At 47.7% G+C, this 23058-nt stretch overlaps 2 protein-coding genes across 11 annotated transcripts in view; both read right to left on the minus strand.

Annotated features, from left to right (window-relative positions):
• LOC114854511 (microtubule-associated protein 4) overlaps positions 1-10754 on the minus strand; it is a 49080-nt gene extending 38326 nt beyond the window's left edge. For 7 of the 8 annotated variants that reach the window (XM_029148969.3, XM_055508259.1, XM_041070644.2 and 4 more), the window contains exon 1: positions 10609-10754. The gene's annotated coding sequence lies outside the window, so the exon portion shown is untranslated. Of the gene's footprint in view, positions 1-10439; positions 10562-10608 lie in introns of those variants that run through there. The other variant, XM_055508258.1, reaches the window with a different exon arrangement.
• A 1015-nt stretch (positions 10755-11769) lies between these two features.
• The window catches only part of kcnh2b (potassium voltage-gated channel, subfamily H (eag-related), member 2b), a 98128-nt gene continuing 86839 nt past the window's right edge, over positions 11770-23058 (minus strand). For 2 of the 3 annotated variants that reach the window (XM_029149580.3, XM_029149582.3), the window contains 13 exons: positions 22515-22669; positions 22290-22384; positions 22054-22194; positions 20925-21124; positions 19024-19276; positions 17944-18137; positions 17748-17850; positions 17527-17678; positions 17295-17439; positions 17024-17213; positions 16671-16773; positions 16488-16583; positions 11770-16393 (listed from right to left, as the gene is read on the minus strand). In XM_029149580.3, the coding sequence (XP_029005413.1) occupies positions 15962-16393; positions 16488-16583; positions 16671-16773; positions 17024-17213; positions 17295-17439; positions 17527-17678; positions 17748-17850; positions 17944-18137; positions 19024-19276; positions 20925-21124; positions 22054-22194; positions 22290-22384; positions 22515-22669 (2259 nt within the window). In that variant the 3' untranslated portion in view covers positions 11770-15961. The remainder of the gene's footprint in view (positions 16394-16487; positions 16584-16670; positions 16774-17023; positions 17214-17294; positions 17440-17526; positions 17679-17747; positions 17851-17943; positions 18138-19023; positions 19277-20924; positions 21125-22053; positions 22195-22289; positions 22385-22514; positions 22670-23058) is intronic. The other variant, XM_029149581.3, reaches the window with a different exon arrangement.

The following is a 23058-nucleotide window of genomic DNA, read 5'->3' on the forward strand; positions in this document are numbered from 1 at the left end:
CAAATTAGGAACATGATTATTAAAAAGGCAAACTGACATTTAAATCAACTGGCATGCAACAAATCCTTTGGTTCGTGACCAAGACACTTTAACATGACGACCATGAAAAACAAAATGACAAGATCTGTTTGTTCCTGATGACGAGCCCACAGGTTTGTGGCCTGAGATTTGACCAGAGGACCTGGATGGAAGCTGTGTGATGGCACTGATCCTGCTCAAGGGCCCCTGAGCAGCACGCTGAACAGCCACAAGCCTTAAATACACATCACTGTACACATAATACCCAGAGTACTGCAGAGAGGCACGGCCTGTACGTTGTGTCCTTAGAACATCTCTGCTGACACTGGCTGCCAGTCTACTGCTCACTCTGCCTCCCTCATCTTCATTTCACAACTACACACGCAACATCTGGAGCCACAGGTTTCCTTCTAACAAACATGACTCAGTCTGACTCAAACACAGCCTCACGGCACCATCTACTGGATGCTTCATTCACTTACAACCTACAAACTGATGAGTGTAACGTATACTCAGGCAATTCACTTATTTACTGTTGTTTAAAGTAATTTATGCAACAGTCCGAGAAATATCTATGATGAACACCCCCCAAACCCATTATCTCAGTCTGGAGCTTGTCTGATCCAACCTCTCTACCCCCTTCACCCCCTCCAACAGCCACAGGATGCAGTGTAGCACCAACTGTGCTCCAGGTCTAAATCTGTACTGAACCTGTGCAGCAGGCACAGTATGATGATATATGATGATATATGATTCTATATGGGGATATGAAGTACTTTTTATTAGTCATATTGGTGGAAGTTCAAATGTTCTGTTCTGAATCCTTAGTATAGAAACGTGGACAGAGGAAATCCTTGTTTTCTTGTCAAACTTAATGAATAATTAACTCATCATTAAATATTAAAATTATAGGAACCATTAAATACAGCCCTATATCTGTCAGTGTGGCCAGAAGATCGCCTTCACCAGCTGCACACAGACGACAGTGAGCAGTAATCAGGCTAAAAGCACGTGCAGATAGCTTTTCTTTTATTGACGGGTTATTCGATATCAGACAAACATTTGCACGGTCGGTCAACCAGTGTCATCGTCACCCTAACAGTTACGCCGTGTTGAGCGGCCCAAACAGCCATTTACTGGAGCCGCTGAGCGGTATTACATGGCTGACGGCCGTGTATCTGCAGCCGAGGCCGAGCCCCCGGTGCCGAGGCCTGGGTGTGTCGCAGCACCGCCGCCGCCCCGACCACAAAGCCACACTGTTCACAAACTCTGCCCCACTTTCCATAATTAACCCCACATCATCTGGGTGTGTTCAGTGTGCCAGCTGCAGCGGCAGCGGGGTGGTCCAAGTCCTCTGATTAAGGTCAGGAGCTGAAGAAGCCAAAGGCTACTGGGTTTTGTTGTTTTCAGACCAGCAGCAGAAGTATTTCATTTTCTGGGATGAGAACTCATAAAGTCGTGTTGTGCTGCTCTGGTTCGAGCTGAGCTCCTGTTTTCCACCTCCTGCTCCCAGCGTCCACTCGGAAATAATCTGAATTCAACAAAGGAAGGAAATCCATGGAAAGGCTTCTATTGTGCTGTCAGTTAACAAATGTACTGGTGGATGGGTGGATTAGTGTGTGTGTGTGTGTGTGTGTGTGTGTGTGTGTGTGTGTGTGTGTGTGTGTGTGTGTGTGTGTGTGTGTGTGTGTGTGTGTGTGTGTGTGTGTGTCAGAGAGAACAGCTGAGGTGAAGGTTAAGCCTCTTTGATCTGTTTGGACACACCGCTGTTGTATGTAAACACTAAAGCACCACGACAAACACATGGGGATGATAATTCAGCAAATCCAACTCGTGCCGCATCGGTAGGAGTTTAACAACGCTCCTGGCACCTGATCAGGTCCCAGAGACAACTGTGGTTATGAGTCAACCTCATTTTAATGTTTTCACGTTTCATACAAAGCGCTTGACGCTCACACACCTCCTGTTCCTGCTGAGTTTGAACTACAACGCTGAAGTTCTCTGTCAAGTGACAACAATGAATGATTTCACATCGCATGACCTCACTCTAGTCAATTATTCTGAATCAAAAGCTGTAATAATAATAATAATAGTTCCACTGTCTGACAGTTAACACCTCAGACTGATTTGCTCTAGTTTAAACCTTTTAGCAGTTTGTTGACAGAGTGATTGGACAATTTGTCTCACGTTCTCAGCCCTTTATCCGGATCACTTAACTTTATGATCCTAAGACAAATAAAATGGCCTTAAGCCTTTAACTGCCACAGTTTGACTCCACTACTGGACGTTTGCCAGCTGGATACCTGTCTGAACACGTTCCTTCTTCTGCCAACCGGCCCCATTCAGATGCAGACGATCTGTGGATTTTGTGTGAATTCGTCTCACCAAAGATGGAGTAAATCCGAAGATTCAAAACAGTTTGGGGAAGTGAAACGCTGGCACAAACAATCCCTGTACACGGGGGTTTCCATAAGCAGGCCTCGCTCTTACACAACTTGCCTGAGTGATGGGAGGCTCCTTACATTAAAGCGAAACGTTCTGCTCCGGTTTCTATAGGTGACAGGAAATGAATGGACGGCCTCCGGGCCACGGGCCTGTCTGAACCAGGACCCACGGCCCAGAGGTATTCATGAAAACCATCAACACGCAGTCATTTCCCATCAGACCCAGACTCGCTGCCTGAGTATCTCAGCTGCTGGTTTGAAACTAGATACATGCCAACTGGTGCAGCCTGCTCCATAGTTTGCCACCGAGCAAGGCACTGCAGCATTAACTACTGCTGCATCTATAATTATCTCAAATATGTCGAAGACAAATATCTCTTGTGGGATCACACACACGTGTGACAGTGTGGCCGTGGTGACATCTCTGTCCTGGTGGAGGCGGTGACTGGACCAACTGCTGCTAGAAGCTGTAGAACAGAACCACACTGGCTGAGAAGTACTCGCCCCCAGCTTGAGGAGCTCTAGATTCACTGTAAAAACAGCGGGACGCGACCGCGTAGGGGACGTATAATTACCATGACATCACCGGAGCCTGGTGAGATGGATGATGTCAGGGTGCGACGCATGTGGCCTTTAAATAGACGGGAGGAGGCTTCAGTATGTGTCAGGCAGACGAATAAAGAGTGGAGAGGACTGAGGTTTAGGGGCAAAACAATAGAAGCTCGGAATATAATAATCGACTGTGCAAGTGGTGACTGGTGCAGCGGCCTCTAATCTTCCTTCAAGGCCACAGACAGACTGGGAGCTGCTGGCTTCATCCTCCTCCTTCATCACACAGTGGGTACAACATCCTCCAGCTCCCAGTTCCTCCCACTGCACCTAAACGTCTCCAGGAGCCAGAGGAGGAGCAAGCGGCCCGCAGCAGCTCGTCGCTGGCTGCATTACTGGCTCCTAACGTTCAGCGGCTCCCTCTCAGATCCCGGTTATCTGGGGGCGCTAATGATACTTTAGTTGTGCGTGTGAGTTTAAACCATTTCCTCACTTCTGTTTTTTAAAGCCCACTGATGTACAGAGACAGCTGACGAGGGCTTTTAGCTCACGCTCAGTTTCTCTCTCTCTCCTCTCTCTCTCACACACACACACACACACACACACACACACACACACACACACACACACACACACACACACACACACACACACACACACACACACACACACACACACACACACACACACGGGTTCGGTCCTTTCCTCTAACAGACTGAACAACGTCTGGTGTATTTTGGCTTCTGCTCTGTGGGTTGTGCGGTTTGTTGCCATGTTGTTGCCTCAGTCTTAACCTGACTAACTCTTCATTGCACACAGATGCACTCACACAGAGCCTCCTCTCCGACTCCTGACCTCATCTCTGTGCTACAAAGGGGTCACAGAACATGTCATATATCATAATAAGCCCACACCAGTGGTATCCAACACAAAGTATCACAGTTGTTCAAGCTTGGGCACAATCACTGCTTTAAAAAAGTACTTTATGATGATTACACTCATAAAGCTGCTGCTGACAGAGAAACAAACAGTGGCTCAGTTCAAGGTCCTGGGACTCTCGACCTGTCATGTGACCCTGAAGTGAACTAGAGGTGGACCAAACATCTGAGCCAAACCTGTACAATATGATAAGCCAAAATAATGAACTGCAAGAACACAAAGATGAACATGTCAAAGAATGAAATGTGCGTATGAGAGAGGGAGGGAGGAAGCGAGAGAGAGATATGCCATCACTGACATTCCTACATAGCAGCCATTGTGTTTTACCAGGCCACACAAACGCAGCACATTGTTGAATGAGACCAGGTCTGTGCTCAGAGCCAACACGAGATAAGATCAGGTTCAAATATCTGAACTTTACTCCAATAAACCTCTGCTAATTCGCTTAACTCCTGTTCTTCCTCTGCGCTTCTCAGCTCACACCTGAGCCTTGGGCAAATTCACACTGAGAGCTGTAAAACCTGCACGAAAAATGTGGAAGCGCCTCCAAAAAAGTCAAGCAATGCAACCAGGAACTGGAATGGGAAAAAAAGCTGAGATCAGTAATCATCAAACTGTTTGTATAGAAACATTAACCTCATTAATTCTAACCCCACACAGTAGAATCCACATGAAATGAGGGCAAACCTTTGATTACGGAACATTTCCTGATATGAGAATAAAGCAGTAGATCAGTTTGCACAATGTCTGCCACACCCAACTACACCCACACCCACACACACAAACACAGTAGCACACACCCACGGACAATCCGACACCTCTGCATGTCTGACACTCAGGTTACTATCAACACTCACACACCTGGTAAGCTAAGCTGGCGGGCTGTTCATCATCCAGGTTTACAGCGTCTAGGACGACTATATGCGATGACACGAGGAACAGAAGACAGACACAGACCGCCCCAGGGAGGAGGCGGTGTGTGTGACAGACTGTGTTTAGTAATTAGTCTCATGAGGAACAGGGGTGTAGCTCAGCCGCCATCCATCACCGCATGCAGACGCTTTCTAGTGTCGCTAAGCAGTACAGTATTAGAATAATGTCTGTTTTGTGCTGAAGCAGCACAAATGCTGCCTCACTGAAGCCAATGTTAGGCTGAGATTGCTGCTGTCAGAGTCTCTGCTCTGAGTCTGGAGCCACGACTCATGAACGGCGTGACTAAAGCACTGCTAATGGAAACACTCGGCCCAAAGACGCCAAGTTCAAATAAATGTCAGCGAGCCTCATTTGACTATCGCTTGGCTGCACAGGCTCTGCACATGGAAATGACGGAGCCGCCGAACGCAGGCGGAAGGACAAGAGTCACCGCCGTAAGAAAGAGCTTCGCTCTTTATGCACATGCAGGTGGGAACGTGATGCTTGGTTGACTGATAAGGAGCAGAACAGCGCTAGGAAGAACAAAGGTGTGTGTGTGTGTGTGTGTGTGTGTGTGTGTGTGTGTGTGTGTGTGTGTGTGTGTGTGTGTGTGTGTGTGTGTGTGTGTGTGTGTGTGTGTGTGTTTACACTTAGCAATGATAGAAGAATGCATGAGCTCATGTCTGACGCATCCACCTGCACCAACAGAACACTCACGATGTCCACGGTGGGACCTGCAGCCTCACCTCACACGGGTCAGTCTGCAGAACGGACCGGGCCCACTGGACCCCAGCCTCCAGCCGGTTTCAGCCTGAGGATTACACTAATTCACTGCTGTTTGGTGCACGTGCGTGTGTCAGTCCTGTGTTTTTCACAGAATCAGGTTTGTGTAATTGAGGAGCTGCTGCCGCTCATCGCGGCCGGACAAACGGGCCGCCTGTGCGTCCCCGCGGCCTCGCCCACACGCGGCCCAAAGCCGGGACCCGGCCGCTTTTCGGGAACTGTGCCCCATTGTTGCGGAGCGGAGCTTTACGCATGGCGATGGAATGCAAAGCGGCGGCGCACGCGCTCAGACTCCCGGCGCTGGGACGCGCACGGCTCCACGCAGCCCAACCACAGCAGGGATTCACCGGCCGCTGGCTTTCTGGGCCCGGCCGTGACCCGCACATGCTTCACATTCCTCCTATTACTACGCTGCTATCATGCATCTGATCTCACGGTGGATTTCCACAGCAAATGAGGCGACTTGCTGAGACGTGCAAACCAAAGTTAATGATTATTCGGCTGCTGTCCCGTCCCCGGTGTGAAGCCTGCATTTAACACCCGATAGCAGACATTCAGTAAGTTTTACACTGAATCCAGTTCTGACACCTCTGAGCGGCAGCGGCTCTCCATCCACCCAGCTGTTGAGCTCTGGGCAGGGCCTGTGCTGACACTCCGGTCCAGCTGCTTGTGTTGTGAGGGGATTACATTGGCCGGTTCACTCTGTCCCATCTCATTTCCCCTCTCTGCTCTCTATCCCTCCATCACTTCGCTCATTCAATCTGCCGCTGTCACGCAACCTCGGACTCCACCCGTCCAGCTTCCATGGAGACGGCCTGACACGCGTCTGCGTGTGACTGGCTTCTGTCACAGGCCCACATGATGAATCAGTGGAGGGGTTGATGGATTGCTGGTGTGATGTAAGCGAAGGCTCCTTAGGGATGTGTTGATACATCGATAAAGTAATTTGTCACTGTCTCCTTTGGTTTGTGCGTCTCCTTCATCAGGCATAGTTCACACTCGCGCCTGTTCTTTCCACATGCAGCTCATCTCTGTCACTGATGAGACTCAGACTTCACATACCTCCTCTAAATTCTGTGGCTTCTAATGACTTTAGCTGGATGCTACTGTAGACCTGGAGACAGGAGTCAGTGCAGAAAAAGGTCAGCAGCTTTACGCAGCAGTGGCATCTGTGTAGTTTTACATGCAGAAGGATCTCTGAATTAAATGCATACAGAAGGAGGAGGGACCAGCCACAGGTGGAACACATGAGGGTCAAAGAACAGGGGAGAGGACAATAAGTGGACGACAGAGCTGTAGCCAAAGCTGAGCTGACTGTGATTTTTGTCATCCATTGTTTGCCTACAACTTACTTATCAGTTACTGTACTTCATCCAGACCTTTTGCATATGGGCATAAAGTGAAAGGCCAATATCTATTTTTACGACTGTTTACGACCGGCTTCTGGGAAAAGTAAATTGGCAATTATATTAAAAATGTGCTTAAGTGCACGAATAAATTGCTCTGTATTCCACCTGTGTAAATCAATAATAGGAGATGCCTTGAATCATTTGAAACAACAGGTCCAAGCAACATTAAAAGACAACAGAAGCTTTGATGGTGAACTACACAAATTCTGACCTGACGCGATGCAGCTGAACAACAAGCTCGTCTGTGACCAGACATGAGACACGAGAAAAGGTGCTTCATGATTTACTGGCAGAATCAAAGCACCGAGTCATAGGTTCTATGACTCCATCAGGTTGTAGTTTTGTTGGTATCACAGCGTAGCCAGTAATGGAGCCATTAGCTGTGTGGTTACATATTGATCCCTGCTCATCATAAAGGTTTATCCTCATTTGACCTGGCTGGTGCTCATGACATCACTAATCGCAGGGCAGACACTCAGTCCTGTGCTCAGCACCGTAGCTGATGAAGCTACTGTACCATCACAGAACCATCACAGACCATTACACTGGGCATTTAAGAGTGACCTCTAACGCCAACACACATTCTCATCGCCTCCAGATGTGATGTTAAAGAACAGGTGAGCTCACAGCCACAGTCTGTGTGAATGGTTCGAGGCCGTGGAGAACGGCCACCAAATCCTGGTCAGAACCCAGAATCCAGCTTTAGGGCAGCTCAAACTGGATCCTTGCCATTCTTCCAAGACCATCTCCTCCATGAACCTGAAACCATAATCACTGAAGGACAGTGTGTACTGCATAATCAAAGGACCTTCTCAGCAGTAGGTCAGGGTTTCACAGTGTTTTACAAAGCATCATCTGTCACTAGCAATGAAGTTAACGAGGAACCATCGCATCACTAAGCTGATAAATGAACCAAGTCTAAAAATGCCTGAGGCTGAATCCTGTAAAAGAACACAACTTGTCTTCAGTTTGTGAGCGGCTCAGTCAAATCTAAACAGGAATAATCCAGGAAGGATAATAATGAGATCACTGCCCCAGACCAACCGCATTCTGTGGCAGCGCAGAAGCACGAGGACAATATGCTTCCTGGGTTTCCTAGACAGAGTCTGGGATGGCGCTGAAGGAGGACGGAGGGCGGTGGAATCCTGCTCACGTTCCCTGTGACCCTGCTTCGACCCGACTAAGCTCAAACTACTAAAAGGTACCTCACGTTTCCAAGTCCATCAAGATGAGTGTTTAGTTACTTCCTACCCAGTCATGCAGTCATGGTGTCCTAGCTTAGCTTACGTCATGTCATGAGTATATAACAAAAACATATAACATCTATTTGAGAACTCAGCTGTTCAACTCTATTAACATCCCTCTGAGTATTGATTTACACCGGACACAAGAAGTGTGACGATCAGTCCAATAATTATACAGATGCCTTTTCCGTGCAGTCACACAGCGCGCTGATATTCAGGACCTGCATGCCAGAGTGTCCCAGCCTGTGGTTACTGCAGGTCAAACCATCATTAGACTAAATCACAGTTTCAGGTTTCAGGACTCTGCACTGGTTTTACTTTGACTTTGGCCAACAAACCACACCGCCTTTGATTCCTGCATGTGGATATTTGCTTTAGGCAAACAGGCTTAATTAATTATTTATCCAAATTGTTTTATGGGGCATGTCCTTGTCTGGTCTTTTTTCAAAATACACATTGAGCATAAGTGAAAGTTATGAATGTAGTTAAGCCACTTTTGTTGTAGTTTTTTATTAAAATTAATTTACACAAAAGCAGTATCCATGATGCGTCATCTTCTCAGTGCAGAACACAGACAAGTGTCCACGTCCATAAAATGGAGATTGCATTGCATTTAAACCGGTTAAAGTTCAGTAGCTCAGACACTAGTGCTGTGGCAGAATGAGAAATAAAGCTTGTGTTTTCCATCCTCGGTGGAAACGTGCTCATTGGCACCAGCCCTGCTGCTGTGGGGTCACGATGCCAGTCTCAAAAGTAACTCACCAGCTCACTGTGACATCGACAAAATGACGGGAGGAGGAACCTCCTTCATCTGTTAGAACACTCACATCCTGCAGTAAAACGTCCTGAAACCTATGGCCTAGGACCTTGGACCTAGGCCTGGACCTTGTGGCGAGCTTCGATCCCTGGGCAGCGAAGCGCAGGTTTCGCCTCACGCTGTGAAACATCCCTACGACACAGTGATGCTGCAGCTGCTCACTTCAGCCGCTCTGCATGACAGTTGTCGAACATGTGGCCTGTTTGGTGACAGTCGGCCCTCTGGCCTAATACCTGATCACTTTGGCGGACTTACGGGGCAGCAACACGCAACCAGACATTTGAGAGATGTGATTGGATCAGGTCCATAATGAATTCAGGGCCGAGGTCAGTCCCACCTCTCCCCACGCAGTAATCTGGCTGTGGAGGATTGGAGAGTAATCTAGAGAGAAGGAGGCAGAAGAGGAGGGAGAGAGGGAGGCAATCCCCTGGGCTGCCTTCCCCTTCATGGTGTCTCCATGATGCTCAGCTGCAGGTGTCCACTCAGTTATGGTGGAGTCCATTTGTTAGATAACAGCGTGAATCTTATATAACATTCAGCGGAAACGGACAGCGATGATATAACTGAGTTATAGACTTAAGAACCATTCTGAGTTAAATCTATCATCCAACGTTTAGTGTCAGTAACAGAGGAACTATGAACTATGACCTCATATAGTAGGAGGACGTCCGGTTTCTATTGATATGGACCAAAAGGAATCAATGTTCCGGTATAGTTTTACCTTTAACCTCTGTGACACGCTTCATTGCAGAGTGAAGCCTTCGCAACCAGTCACATGAAACCAGACTGTTCTACCGCTGCAGACGCTGCATCAGCTTCATCTGTGACCCGCACAGTCTGTGCAGACAACGCCTCCATTAGAAGCCCGGATCACACTGTCCACGTTAACCTGCTTTAAGCTACGATGCGTACGAGCAGCGGCAACTACTGGGACGTCTACGGAACCAACGAGCGGTTCTCCGGTTCCGGTCCACATTGAGAGAAACACACAGTCGAAGGGAGGCAGCGGTGAAACCCCAAAACTAGCTTGTGTAACTTTCCTGTGTGACACTGCAACTTCGCTGCGCGCACCCATGCCGCCTCACGCGCCGTCGGAACACATGGGCCACCGGATTCGGCTGCATGTAAAGCAGTGGAAGCACAAAGGGAAAGTGAAAGCTGCAAGTGGGGCTGAAACCAGGTCGTCCACACAACTACAAAACAGCGGTGTTTGGCCAATGGTTCAAACAAAAGGAAGGTACATTACGTCTGCGCACTCCTCCCACTCCTAAAAGTAAGAGTTTCCGAGGTGCGCCTGAAGGCAGCACTATCCTACAGCACTTACGGCGTCGCTGTGATGCGTGCCGTGAGATCACTCATCCAAAATCACCGTCATTCCACTGCTACGGAGACAGCAGTGGCCGCGCGCCCACTCACTTTGCCTTCGCTGCAAACAGCCGGCGCCTAGTCACACAGCCACACAACCACAAAGCTCGTATTTGAGGCGAACTCACCGTTAGTTGTCCGCTTTTGACAGTTTGTCGGGACTCTCCAAGCGTCGCTGTCACTGCTACGGTCCGCCCACCCTACGGTACACTCCGCTTGCTGCACACTAACTTGCTCCTCCCCGGAGAAGCTAACGTCCAATCAGAAGTCGAGAACGCTGACTGGCTGTTAATTAATCCAATTAAACGCAAGGTAAAGTGTAAATGACAAGAGGTTTGTCCAATTGTAGCTTTAAAATTCAGTCCAGACCCTGCGCCGTCACTGTTCGGACCTTTGACAGACACCCTGCGCATACAATGGAGGAGTTTGACTCCTTTTACGGAACAGTGCCGGCCCAATGGCTGAAGAGAGACTCGCGCCGTGCGGACGCAGCCCTGGAAGACGCCCTGTCAGCGCCATGGATGAGAAACCGCCCGCATGGAAATGGCAGTGGTACAATAGGAATTACGGTTATTATAGGAAATATAGATGACTTAGTCGGAATGGGTGACTCACGCACGTGCACGTGTATTGAATCAACACCTGCTCTATTAGTCTGTATTTTATTTGAAGGAAGTGATGCTACTTCCAGCATACAAAAATCTCAGTTCAAAAACTTCTGAAAGTATAATAATTAACCACAGGCAGAGCTGTTCAGGTGATGTTCAGACCGCGTGTTTACAACATCCAACATATTGAACTAATCCCAACATTTCTACCATTACGGCCGCTGAGTCTAACGGGTCATCAGGTTAAATGTAGGTTTATGGCGCCACCTGGTGTCATAAATGGGAAACAAACGTTGTAGCTTTATTTCAGTGATGGTCTAACTGCTTGCTGTTGGACAGATGCAGATGTTGTGTGTTTTTACAGCCACAGCCTCACTAAATAGACCAAATGGATTAAAGAGGCAAATGTCCAGACTTTAGGACTGAAGAGCCCAAAGATACTTTACTAAGGATGAGTGTGAAAATCTTCCTATACAGCCTGTAATCAGACTTTTTAAAGTAAATAATAAGTATATATTTTTGTCAGTCAGACACTCAATCCAATGTAGAGATGTTCCAGTCACATAGTTTTGCTCAGTAAGAGCTTATATCCATGATGTGTGAAATGAGTATTTCAAATCAAAAGCTGTAATAAAAGTCATACACTGTAAGAAGAGGTCAAGAAAGTCACGGCCATGGATATGTTGCTTTCAAAGAGGTTTATTGAAAGAAATATTTTGAAATTTTATAAAGTTCAACCACTGATAATGCAATCATATATCAGAACCTGGAGCTTCACCACTTTCCCATTGTATCTGATATGAAAGGCGCTTTATTAGCTTTATGAAACTCAGTTAGTGGATGAGATGAGTTACAGTGAACCCACTGTCCTTCTGAGGGCTGCAATAGAATATACATTATTAAAAAATGTCCTATTCTCAAAACATCTGCGCATTTACCGGGGCCACCACACACCTCAGCACTCGATGCTACTGCTAATAGATATTAGGACGCACAGTCTGTAAGTGGCCCCGCGCTGCGCCAGGTGTGCTGATAACAGTCATTCTTACCTCTTGCTGCCCAAGTGAGCAAAAGCAGGATTGGAAATCGTTTAGGTGCACTTGATTCAACTTCCAGAGCAGAAGTAGATACACAGCCCAGACAAGGTGAATCAAGCGCTCCCGGATATTTTGGAAACAGTTGTGTCCAGGACTGCCACACGTGCATCTCTCATTACAGTGGTTTGCAACCAAAGATACAAATATACAATATATTATTGTATTATCTAGGATCACTATAGTTGCAGCTAGTCAGTACCCCTGTCTTCCATGACCTGGAAGTAGTATGTATATATATATACGTATATATAAATAGGACTCTCCCGTAACACGGAAGAATTCAGTGTTTCACTCTACACACAGTTTGCAAGCATACAGCGAAGATCAGCTGCTTCACACGTCGAACCCTCGGATTCTCAGTGCAGCATGCAAGTAAAAATGTGCACGATATTTAAAGTGTTTAGCATCATCACCGTCATCGTCTCTCCTCAACCTCGTCATCATCATAAAATTCATTTTTCCATTGCTTCTTTTTAATAAGGTGATTAATAAGAAATTAGAGCAGACTTAATTTATTAAGCACGTTTTCCTCTATAGTATTCTGCATTTCAAAGCATGCCAAAGAAATGATTCAGTTTCTGCATAGTGCTGGCTATATGAGTGCCACAGAGCTGGATTCCTTTACAAGTAGTGGAAGTTAATATGTACAGGCAAAGAGTGACAGAGCCGATCCGGTACCAAACCCTCCCGACCCCAAGTGCTTAAGGTATCTACAAACGCGGGACCCGAGTCTGTCAGAACTTAAACAAGCTCAGCAGAATGGAAGAGCCATTAAGTGTGTGTGTGTGTGTGTGTGTGTGTGTGTGTGTGTGTGTGTGTGTGTGTGTGTGTGTGTGTGTGTGTGTGTGTGTGTGTCTTATTGTTTTCCAAATGCTCCCTCTGCTCTTCTAATATGCAGTATGCATTACATAAACCTCTACTCTACAGCATCACACAAAGGGGCAAAGAAGAAGAGTTGCCAACAACCACATTCTGGTTTTGAGGTCATAGTTCTGGATGTACAGATACAGTTCAGGCCACTAGGTGACTGTTATTGAACACTAACAAGACGACGTGCTACAGCAGGCGAACAAGAGCCTGGACCTGTAAAAAGGACAAATACAGCCTGTTGGTAAAGAATCTGCTTCATTGGCTTCGCTCCACGTTAATGTTTTGGATTTGATTGACCCACCAGCAGCTTGAATCACTCTTACCAGAGAATTAACCGCTTTACAGTAATCCGCAACACTGTAAAAATGTTCTTGGTTCCACTATGAATCCCAGGTGATCCAGCTGTGTTCGGTTTCACAATCATGTCTTTGTACCGTTCTGTGTGTTGAATTCAAAGTGAATTTAGGTCATATGTTCAGTTGTCTCACTTTGGTTGGATACTCTGTGCACTTTGTGAAGCCGCCTTCACACGTGCAGGGTCGTGTCAGGAAAACAGGCCAAGTGTGTCCCACCACCACACACCCACAGCCATGAACACTGAATAAATATAGAGTGGTTACAAAAAGTCAACTTCAGACCAAGGAACAAAGGATCACAGCAGTGTCGGGTCATGTTCACTAACCCGACACCGTGTGACAAATCATAGTAGCGACAATCCAGACAAACAAAACAATCCTACAACCAAATAAATTAAGTAGCAAGCAGCAAAATACAATCTTCACAAATTTGCATTAAAGGGAAGTGAGGGTTGTTGTTTGTTCACTGGTTGGTTTTGACGTGTGAGCCAAAGGAAAATGAACCTTGTGACATTAATAACAGGTTCCTGAGTCTTCATTAAATGAACATGTGCTTCAGCTGCTTGGAGTCCACGTCGACGGCCTAAAGGACGAAACAAATTTTACTCGTGTGCTTGTTCAGAAGTGGTCTGTCTGCATGAAACAGCATCAGGGAAGACGACGTGAACGCTTCAGGTTCCATTTCTGTACTGTAGACACATTGCACCTGCTCCTGTAATGCCTCTGTACATCTCCACCCTGAGCTCTCTGTGCTCCATCACCATGAGTACTGTAGCTCCTTACACTCACCCTCAACCTGTCAGATGCTTCCTAGCTGCTGCTTTGCTTTGCTAGCTTTGTCTTCTTATTCTTACTGTAAGTGTAAGTCATGTTTGTGTGTTATCTGAGTGGTGGGTTTGCTCACGTGGACACAGTACCTGTAGTGTCACAGTCTGAGCTGATGTTTTGTGCTGGTGGCCTGATATAAGGGAGCGTAGCTGCAAAGACGCCTGTGCTTTATTACACTGCTGTTAGTAGGAGTTGCCTTACAGTACGCTAGGACGTCTGTATATAAATACACTTGGTTGAACTGGTCCCCATGATCTGCTCTGAAACCATGCCTCAGAGAGGTGAGGGGCAGCCAGTGGCTAACGGTGCCACAAGGAAACCATCACCCTTCGTTCCCAGGGTTCTGAGGGTAACAGCAGTCTAATGAAGCACAGGTCGTCCGTAGCACAGATCCAGGAGATGTTCAGACTGTCAAGGTGGAGTCTTCTGGTGGTAGCAGTGAACGTTAGTGTTACATCTAAATTCAGGACGTTACGGCGGCGTTAAAGGATTCTGCTTTTTGTGCTGTGTAATTCAGAAAATGCCTTGGTAAAAAAACTAAATTTGAATAAGAAATTGAATTTGCCCAAAGATCAGAATGCGTGTGAAGAAGACACCAGGCCACGCTCTGCTAAAAGACGGACGCGGACAAAGACCGTGAGAAGAACGTCTCCTGTTGCCAGTGTTTGCATATTGTACTGTACATGGAATAATGGCGCATTCGGCTGGTCGTCGTAACATCACATCACAAACGCCTATGTACAAGGGGGAAAAGCATTCTGGGAGGAAACAAGTAACAACCAATGAAATTTGAGGTAGCAAATCCAACTACGAAGAACTAGACCACTCCACGGTTTACTTCATGCACGTGCGTTGATTCTGGGCTAGAGATCAAGGCAGGCTCGTCCTCGGCATCGCCTCCGTTTTCCCCAAATAAAACCACAACTCGTCTCGCGTGAAATGCGTACGCTGGGATTTCCCGCTCGATTGATAATGTGAACTGGCTGTTTCGGGGACCGCTGCTCTCCTGCAAAAGCTGTGTTCACATCATGGCGTACATGTTTACGACAGAGCAGCTGATATGTTCAACGAGAGGATTCATGGCTTTTAAGCGTCCAGGTTCCACCCCTGAGGTGCCGACCAGCTAATCCAGTGTGCTCTTGGGGGGAGGGGGGGGGGGGGGGTGGTTTAGCAGGACAGGTTTCCTGTTAGGCCAGCTAACACTACTACTCACCAGCCAGTCTGAGGAATCGGAAGCGCCACGGACATAAACAATAGCATAATTATTATTATATCAATAGGATTTTCAGTGCAAGACGTAAATGGCTACTTGTTTGGACATTATTCTATCCAGTGTTGTCTTAGCTTGTCCTCGTCAGTCAGTAAAGGGATTCTTCTACAGGTCAGTAGTCACGTGTCCAGACGCACCTGGACCGGGCTTCTCTCCGCTCCGTTGGTGGTTTTGGTTAAAGGTTGTGTTGTTGAGGAGTTCACAGAGCTCCTGTGTGTGGACAGGAGAGGGGTGGAGGGGGTTGGCCCCTCCCCCTCACCCTGCTTCACGCTCTCTGAGAAGGGACTTTGCGTATGAGGTCAGCGGTGAACACAGTCGCTGAGAGCCATAAAGGGTTTTGGTGGTGGGTACATGAGGTGGCTCCATGCTTCCAGGAGGGACGGTAGGATAGGCTGTTGTCCTCTCTGTGTCCCTCTCTCTCCATCGCACTCTCCTCCTGCCTCCCCTCCTCCTTAGCTCCCCCCTGGGTCGGAGCTGTGTCTCTCTGGTGTCCGTGAGTCCAGGGGTGTCTGTGGTTCTTGGAGGGACAGCCTCCTCTGGTCGGCGTCTGAACCAAAGTTCAACCCTGCCCCCAAGCTTGAGCCCGCTGTCGGCCCGCTCTCCAAGTCCTGCTCTAAACCTGGACCCACCCCGGCTCCAGCTCCGCCCCCAGCCCTGCCCCCAGCCCCGCCTCCAGCTCCAGCCCCGCCTCCAGCTCCAGCCCCGCCTCCAGCTCCAGCTCCCAGGCCCAGCTCCAGCTCCAGCTCCAGCTGTAGGTTTTGCCTAAGGCTGTCCAGTCTAGAAGGGCTGAGCTGCCCCTCGCTGGGGTTGATCAGAGAAGAGTCTTTATGCTGAGAGTCCGGAGTCTTTGCTGAGAACTCCTCAAAGTCCTGGGAAACCAAGATCTGCAATGAAACAAACCGAACCCGAGCAATAGAATTATATGTGTTGATCACACAACAAGCTGTGATTTAAGGATTTAAGGAAGAGCTGCTCAACCTGTGATAAAGAGGCCAGTGTGTGTGTCTCCAGAGGCGTTACGGGCTGAACTAGCCTCTCTCCTGGACCAGGACCAGGACCAGGGTAGGGTGAGACCTGTGGAGAAACAGAAACATCATAGTCTGTGTCTGTGTCTGTGTGAGGTAAACCCCTGAACACTTCTGATCCTACACAGCAGGTTACCTGAGGCGGAGAGACAGCGCTGTAGGCAGGAGGAACCAGGGACATCTGCCTCTGCAGCAGCTGCATGATGGCTCCGATGTCAGTGGACATGCGACTCTCCAACCTGCACACACGTGGTACGAATCATGGAATTCTATCCCACATCCACATCCAAAACCCCTCCGGGTTGACTTACAGGGCCTAGACACTTTCTGTTCATCATCTCCGTCCTTTAGTAAATACCACCAATAAACCAATGGATGACCCTGGTCATGCTGCCACTTCTTTTGAATCTACAGAATCGAGCTCCACTCTGTGACGTGCTGATACATGCCGCCACGGTGGAACCCATGCCGGCGCTTGGCGGGCGGTACCTGTTGAGCTGCTTCTGCAGCAGGTCCAGGCGTGTGTCCAGCTGGCTGCGCTGCTGGCGACTCAGGCTGTGCAGCGGCGCGTTGAGGGGCGGCGGCGACGCCAGGCTGCAGCTGGGGACCTCCTGGTACTGCGCGCCCCCCCGGCTCTCCCCCCAGAAGCTGAAGATGTTGGACACGCCTGAGAAGGCACCTGTGGAGGACGGGGGGGGGTGGGGGGTGAGTGCGTGAGGCCCCGCTCCGCTGGAGGAGGGGTCTATGGGGCGGGGCTCACCTGAGAGCGCGTTGCAGGTGTTCCCCGTCTTGGGGCCGGCGTCGCCGTCGGTGTTTTCGCTGTAGCTCACGCGTGCGGCCTGAGTCTGTGGGTTCCCCAGCATCGCGCTAGCCGGGCTGAGGCCCGTTACCACTGACTCCTCCCCCTGCAAGACAGGCCCGTCAGCACATCGACAGAGTCGATGGGTTAATCCCTGTGAGCCGGACTAGTGAGGGACAAACTGGAGCCGCACCTCGTCACCGCTGGAGTGCGACGACACCGAGCCCCGGTGCGACTCCCACGGCCTCTTAGGCTCCGCCTCCTGCTTCTGGTTGCCGGCTGTTTCTCTCTGACGTCGCCTCGTGCACTTATGCGACTTTTTAATTTCCCCGGCATCTGCATCGTCTGGAGCAATAGAACAGACGGAGGATTACGCGAAACGGTAGAAGCGGGTCGATCGCGTGCATCTCTTACCCTTTTCTGTGCGTCGGCGGAACGACAGCTTCCGTCTGCGTAGTTTGTTGAATCCCCCACAGTTGGAGTCATCGCTGCTGGGAGAGCCTGGGATCATGTTGGTCTGACAGAAGAGAGGAGCAGGACATCACTGTGGGAACTCATTTACCTCCAGTGAACAGAAGACAATCCGACAGCCATTGAGCTTCAAACTCACATCCCGCAGGTTGAAGGTGATTTCCAGATTGTTCCAGAAGTGGTCTGCAAACTCAGGGTACATGTCCAGCACCTCCAGGACGTCTTCTCTGAGGATCTTATGGAGGTCGCAGTAGGTCAGAGCCCTCACGTCGGCGTTGGACTTACCCGGCCGCGTGTACAGGTTGATGGGCTCCCCGAAGATGTCGTTCTTCCCTGTGGGAGGAGAACGTCTGTGGATCAAAGCTGTTTAAGGAAGATTATTCTGCATTTTGTCAGTTTTCCTGTACTCGGTTGGTTTGTAGTCCTGTTCTCCCTGATACCTGCGTTCTCTCATCTGTCTATGTTATGTTAGTTTCTTACTGGTGCCCTTCCTTAGTTCATTTCTCTGCTTAGTTTATTTTTTCTTGTTAGTTTATTTCTCTGGTTATAGTTTTTTCCTGAAATTGCAGTGATTTTTCATTGGGCTTTTGTGTCCTGAGCCTTTTCCTGCCATGCAGTGAATTTCAGTTGGTTAGGATTTATCTTCAAATCATCTTAAACGTATTATCACCTCTGAGCTCTCCCTCCCTTGTCTGTCTGTCTGGCCTGTATGTTATAGAGCATGTTGAAATATTTGAAATATTTGCCTCCAGTCTGAGCGTCGTGTGTAGTTCTAACAACTTGACTTATGATCTCCAGACATAGAAAAAGCTCCTGTCTGGTCATATGTCTCGCTCATTATCATTAAAAGGCTTTGTGTATAATGTAGCATTTTAGGTTAAAATTCATAAATGGACGAACATGTAAAACACTTATTACATAATACTGAAGCGACACTGAACTGTGGACTGACTCTATCTGCACCAGTAGATGGAGCTACCAGCTCGTTTCCACTCAACTCTCACATCATCTTACAATCAGACCTGCTTCATACGTCCTCCCACATTAGTGCTACTGGAAATGACAACGACTACTTTGCTCATGATTCCATAGATGATGCGGATGCAGATACCACTAAAGTGAAATAGGTGAATAGGTGAATTCATTATTCAAAAGGAATGTGACAGGTGTTGGCGGTGGATGGTGTTAGACAGACAAGAACAGAAAGAAAGGCATTTACCCAAAATGGCTACCACCACGTCTCCTCTCAGGATCTCGATCGACCCTCTGGATATGAAGTAGAGGGCCGTGAGGACGTCCCCAGCGTGGACCAGCGTGTCACCTGGGGGCGCGTGGGTGGTCTTGAACTTCATGGCCAGAGCCCGGAGGCAGCCCTTGGTGGAGCCTTTAAAAGCCTTGCAGTTCTGCAGTAAGGTCCGGTTCAGATGGAGGCAGATATCTGCTTGGAGGCACTCAGGGAAGCCTTTCAGCACCTGAGTGAAGAGTGGGAGAAAGGAAGTCTGTGAATTTACAGAGAAATGTACTGGTAATAGTCACATCCAAACCAAAGATGACTCTAAGAACGTGTCGGTCATTTCCTTCACCTCTAGACAGGCGCTCCAGAGGCCGGGAGGCTGTGGGCTTCTGTACGTTCGTGCTTCACAGAACAGAAGTGTACGTACAACACCCACACTGTGTCTCTCATCTGTTCGGAGGCTGAACTGGTCCCTCCTCACTTCAAACGTTGTCTGTCGGTGCCTCTATACTGTAAGTCCAGGGCCTAGGCTGTCGTCTTTACTTCAGTCTCCGTCCATGTACTATTACTCTAGGTCCACTTGTCTTTCATTAACAATTTAAAGCCCTTACCCATAAAAACGCCTCAAACCTTTTAGTGGCTAACATCTCTGTTTTACACTGACAGACTACTTTAGGTGGTTTGTTAGATGCCAGGTGCTGAAGTCATATTTCACATGGCAGCTGTGTCACTTGCTCTCATGCTGCTTTCCATTTTAACGCAGACTGTAGATGTACAGTATTTGTCTAGTGATTGCATTTAACTTTTAACTTTATAAAAATAGAGTTGATAGAAATGGCAAGAATGATGCTACTATGAACGATTCCTATTTAAAACTATTTGCAGTTATCAGGTTTGTAAGTGAATCAGGAAGGAAGGAACTGATCTTTTCTCTCTTTGATCTCTGCATGCGTCTGCATAAAATCTACATATTCATCATCTCACATATCACATAAAAGTAAAACACATCCCTGGCTCACTCCCGCTGCGGCATTATTATTCTGTCCATCCTCAGAAATGAAAGGAGTTGCAGCAGATTGAATCAGTGGTGGAAACAGACAAGGTCTGCTTGACACAATCATAATAATCATTGCAGTAAACCTCCACTAATCCAGTATGCTCACTCACTACACCTCACTGGGCCTAAAAGGGAGAGACACAGGAGGGAGGAGGCGAGAACTGACAGGAACAATAGTTGAAATGCTCTTCAGATTTGTTTTCCCACTCATTCACTGGCTCACGTACCGTATCAGCCTGAAACATGCTGTCATTTACACTTTGCACTAAAATAAAAACTCTGCTTTTCTCCAAGTCTGCTTAGGCAGTTAGAAGAAGTAAGAATCTGGATGTCTTTGAGTTCTACACACCACACAATATATTTAGAGTAAAATAGAAACGCCACTAGTTTTGGAACAGATACATATACAGTACATGACACATGACAAATATGACAAATGACGGATGGCATCCACTGGCTCACTACAGTGTGTGTGTGTGTGTGTGTGTGTGTGTGTGTGTGTGTGTGTGTGTGTGTGTGTGTGTGTGTGTGTGTGCCTATCGATGTATGTAGCTTTAAGCATGTAAGCGGTAGGTATTCAGAGCTACCAGACCAGTGTGCATGCATGTGTGTGCATGTTCTTCATCATACTCACATCATTCCTATTTTGTTGGATGATGTCGGACCATGCATGCTGAGACAAAGTCTTCCAATCACCCTATTAATGCACAACGCAGGCTCAAAACACTCCTCCAGCCTTTGTGTGTGTATTAATGCGCACTCACTCATGAACATGAAGAGACTGGGTGGACACACACAGGACCCGGGGCGCAGGAGGACCAGTACTCACAGCGTTCATGTCAATGCCATTGGTGTAGGACCAGGCGTGCTGGAAGTACTCCTCCAGCCTCTGGCGCAGCGGGTTGGGGATCTGGTGGAACCGAATGAACTCCCTGACTCTGAGCATCTGGGTGTGGTAGCGGGCCGTCCCTGAGTACAGCCGCTGGATGATGGCCGACACGTTCCCAAAGATGCTGGCGTACATCAGGGCTGGAGGCAGAGAGGGGCAGGGTCACACTGCTGTAGTCCTACTGAATGCTCCGAGGACACATGCTAGTAGGTTCAATACGAATAGAGCTTATCTAAGGGCAGGATCTAAAAGTGTTGAGTGTGTGTGCCTTATCCTGTTGTTACGTTGGAACCTCTCATCCTCTGTCAGCTCCCATCACAGCCTGCATTATCACCTAAACCTGTCTGTCTGGACATTTGCACCTGACAGCTGAATATTGTTGAATAGCAGAATTGCAGAATCTACTGTATAGTTCACTTCCATTTGGCTCTAAACCACACCCACAAAGTAAAAAGGCACAATTTACAACACAATAAAATACAAACAGCTGTTAATATATGTATATTTTATATTTTAATATAATATATTTTTGGAAGCACAACATAAAAGCTTGCCAACGCTACATTCTCGGTCTGTTTCAGTCTGTGAGATCTGATCCTGTCTTTCTGTGTTTTGTCTGATCAATGATGTGCAGCTGAGGCATTTACTTTACAGGAAGGAGCTGAATTGATAAGCATGGAAGGGGACCTTTCAATCCCTGCTGATGGATTTTATGAAATAATCAGGAAGCGATACGCTTTCAGAATTACAAGTACTGTGGGATCTTTACTTTGAATGAATGGGACACAGGACACTGTCAGCAACATCTTTAACCACCATGTCCTGTTCTTATATATATATATATATATATATATATATATATACAAGTACTGTGGGATCTTTACTTTGAATGAATGGGACACAGGACACTGTCAGCAACATCTTTAACCACCATGTCCTGTTCTTATATATATATATATATATATATATATATATATATATATATATATATATATATATATATATATATATATATATATATATATATATATATATATATATATATATATATATATATATATATACTTACATCCAATGAGCATGACGCAGATGGAGAAGATCTTCTCAGAGTTGGTGTTTGGTGACACGTTTCCAAACCCCACACTGGTCAGACTGCTGAAGGTGAAGTACAGAGCGGTGACATACTTGTCCTTGATGGAGGGTCCTGAACCTGGTTTGGGGGTGAGAGAAGAACTAAACACCAGAACAAGAGCTCAACTAGCTACAGCAGCACGGACAGAGCTGTGCTCGGTCGTTGTTCCGTACCTGGAATGGAGTCATTGTAGTGTTTTCCCAGCTGGTCCCCCAGCGTGTGGAGCCAGCCGATGGAACCGTTCTTCTCCACGTTGCCAATGGCGTACCTGTGGACAAGAGCCACGTAGCAAATACCCAAACACTACTCAATCACTTCTAACATAACAGAAGCTTTTATAGTGAACTGGAGTATTCACATCCCCATCTCTTCCCCAGTATCTTATTATAGCGTTGTACCAGATGCAGGCCAGCCAGTGAGCGATGAGGGCGAAGGTGCACATGAGGAGGAAGAGGACAGCGGCTCCGTACTCCGAGTAGCGATCCAGCTTCCTGGCCACGCGAACCAGTCGCAGGAGACGGGCGGTTTTCAGGAGACCAATCAGGGTGGTGGTCTGATGAGAGACAGGCACAAACATGAGCCTGTGGCGTGCAGGACGTGTTCGTGTACCACTAAAAGACAGCAGTGAAGAGGTGAACCTTGGCCAAGCTTCCCAGCCTGTGTTTGAATGCTGCTGAGTTAGTTGGCTGCATGAGGCTTAATCCTATTCAATAACATAACTTTCTTTTTATTACATTTTTATAGCTGCATGTCAGGTATCAGCCAAATGAATGAGCGCACACAGTCCTTCTATCAGACTCCAGAGCAGCTCCTTCACTTTTAACTTCCTCTTCCTCCCACCTCCATCACTTCACTCCTCAGCGATTCAGGAAACCACAGAGGCTCAGCAGCCAAACTAAGGTCAACTCCAGCACTTGAATGTTTATCTCTGTCAATGCTGCT

Source organism: Betta splendens, chromosome 4, assembly GCF_900634795.4.
Source record: "Betta splendens chromosome 4, fBetSpl5.4, whole genome shotgun sequence".
In the NCBI taxonomy this organism is placed as follows: Eukaryota; Metazoa; Chordata; class Actinopteri; order Anabantiformes; family Osphronemidae; genus Betta; species Betta splendens.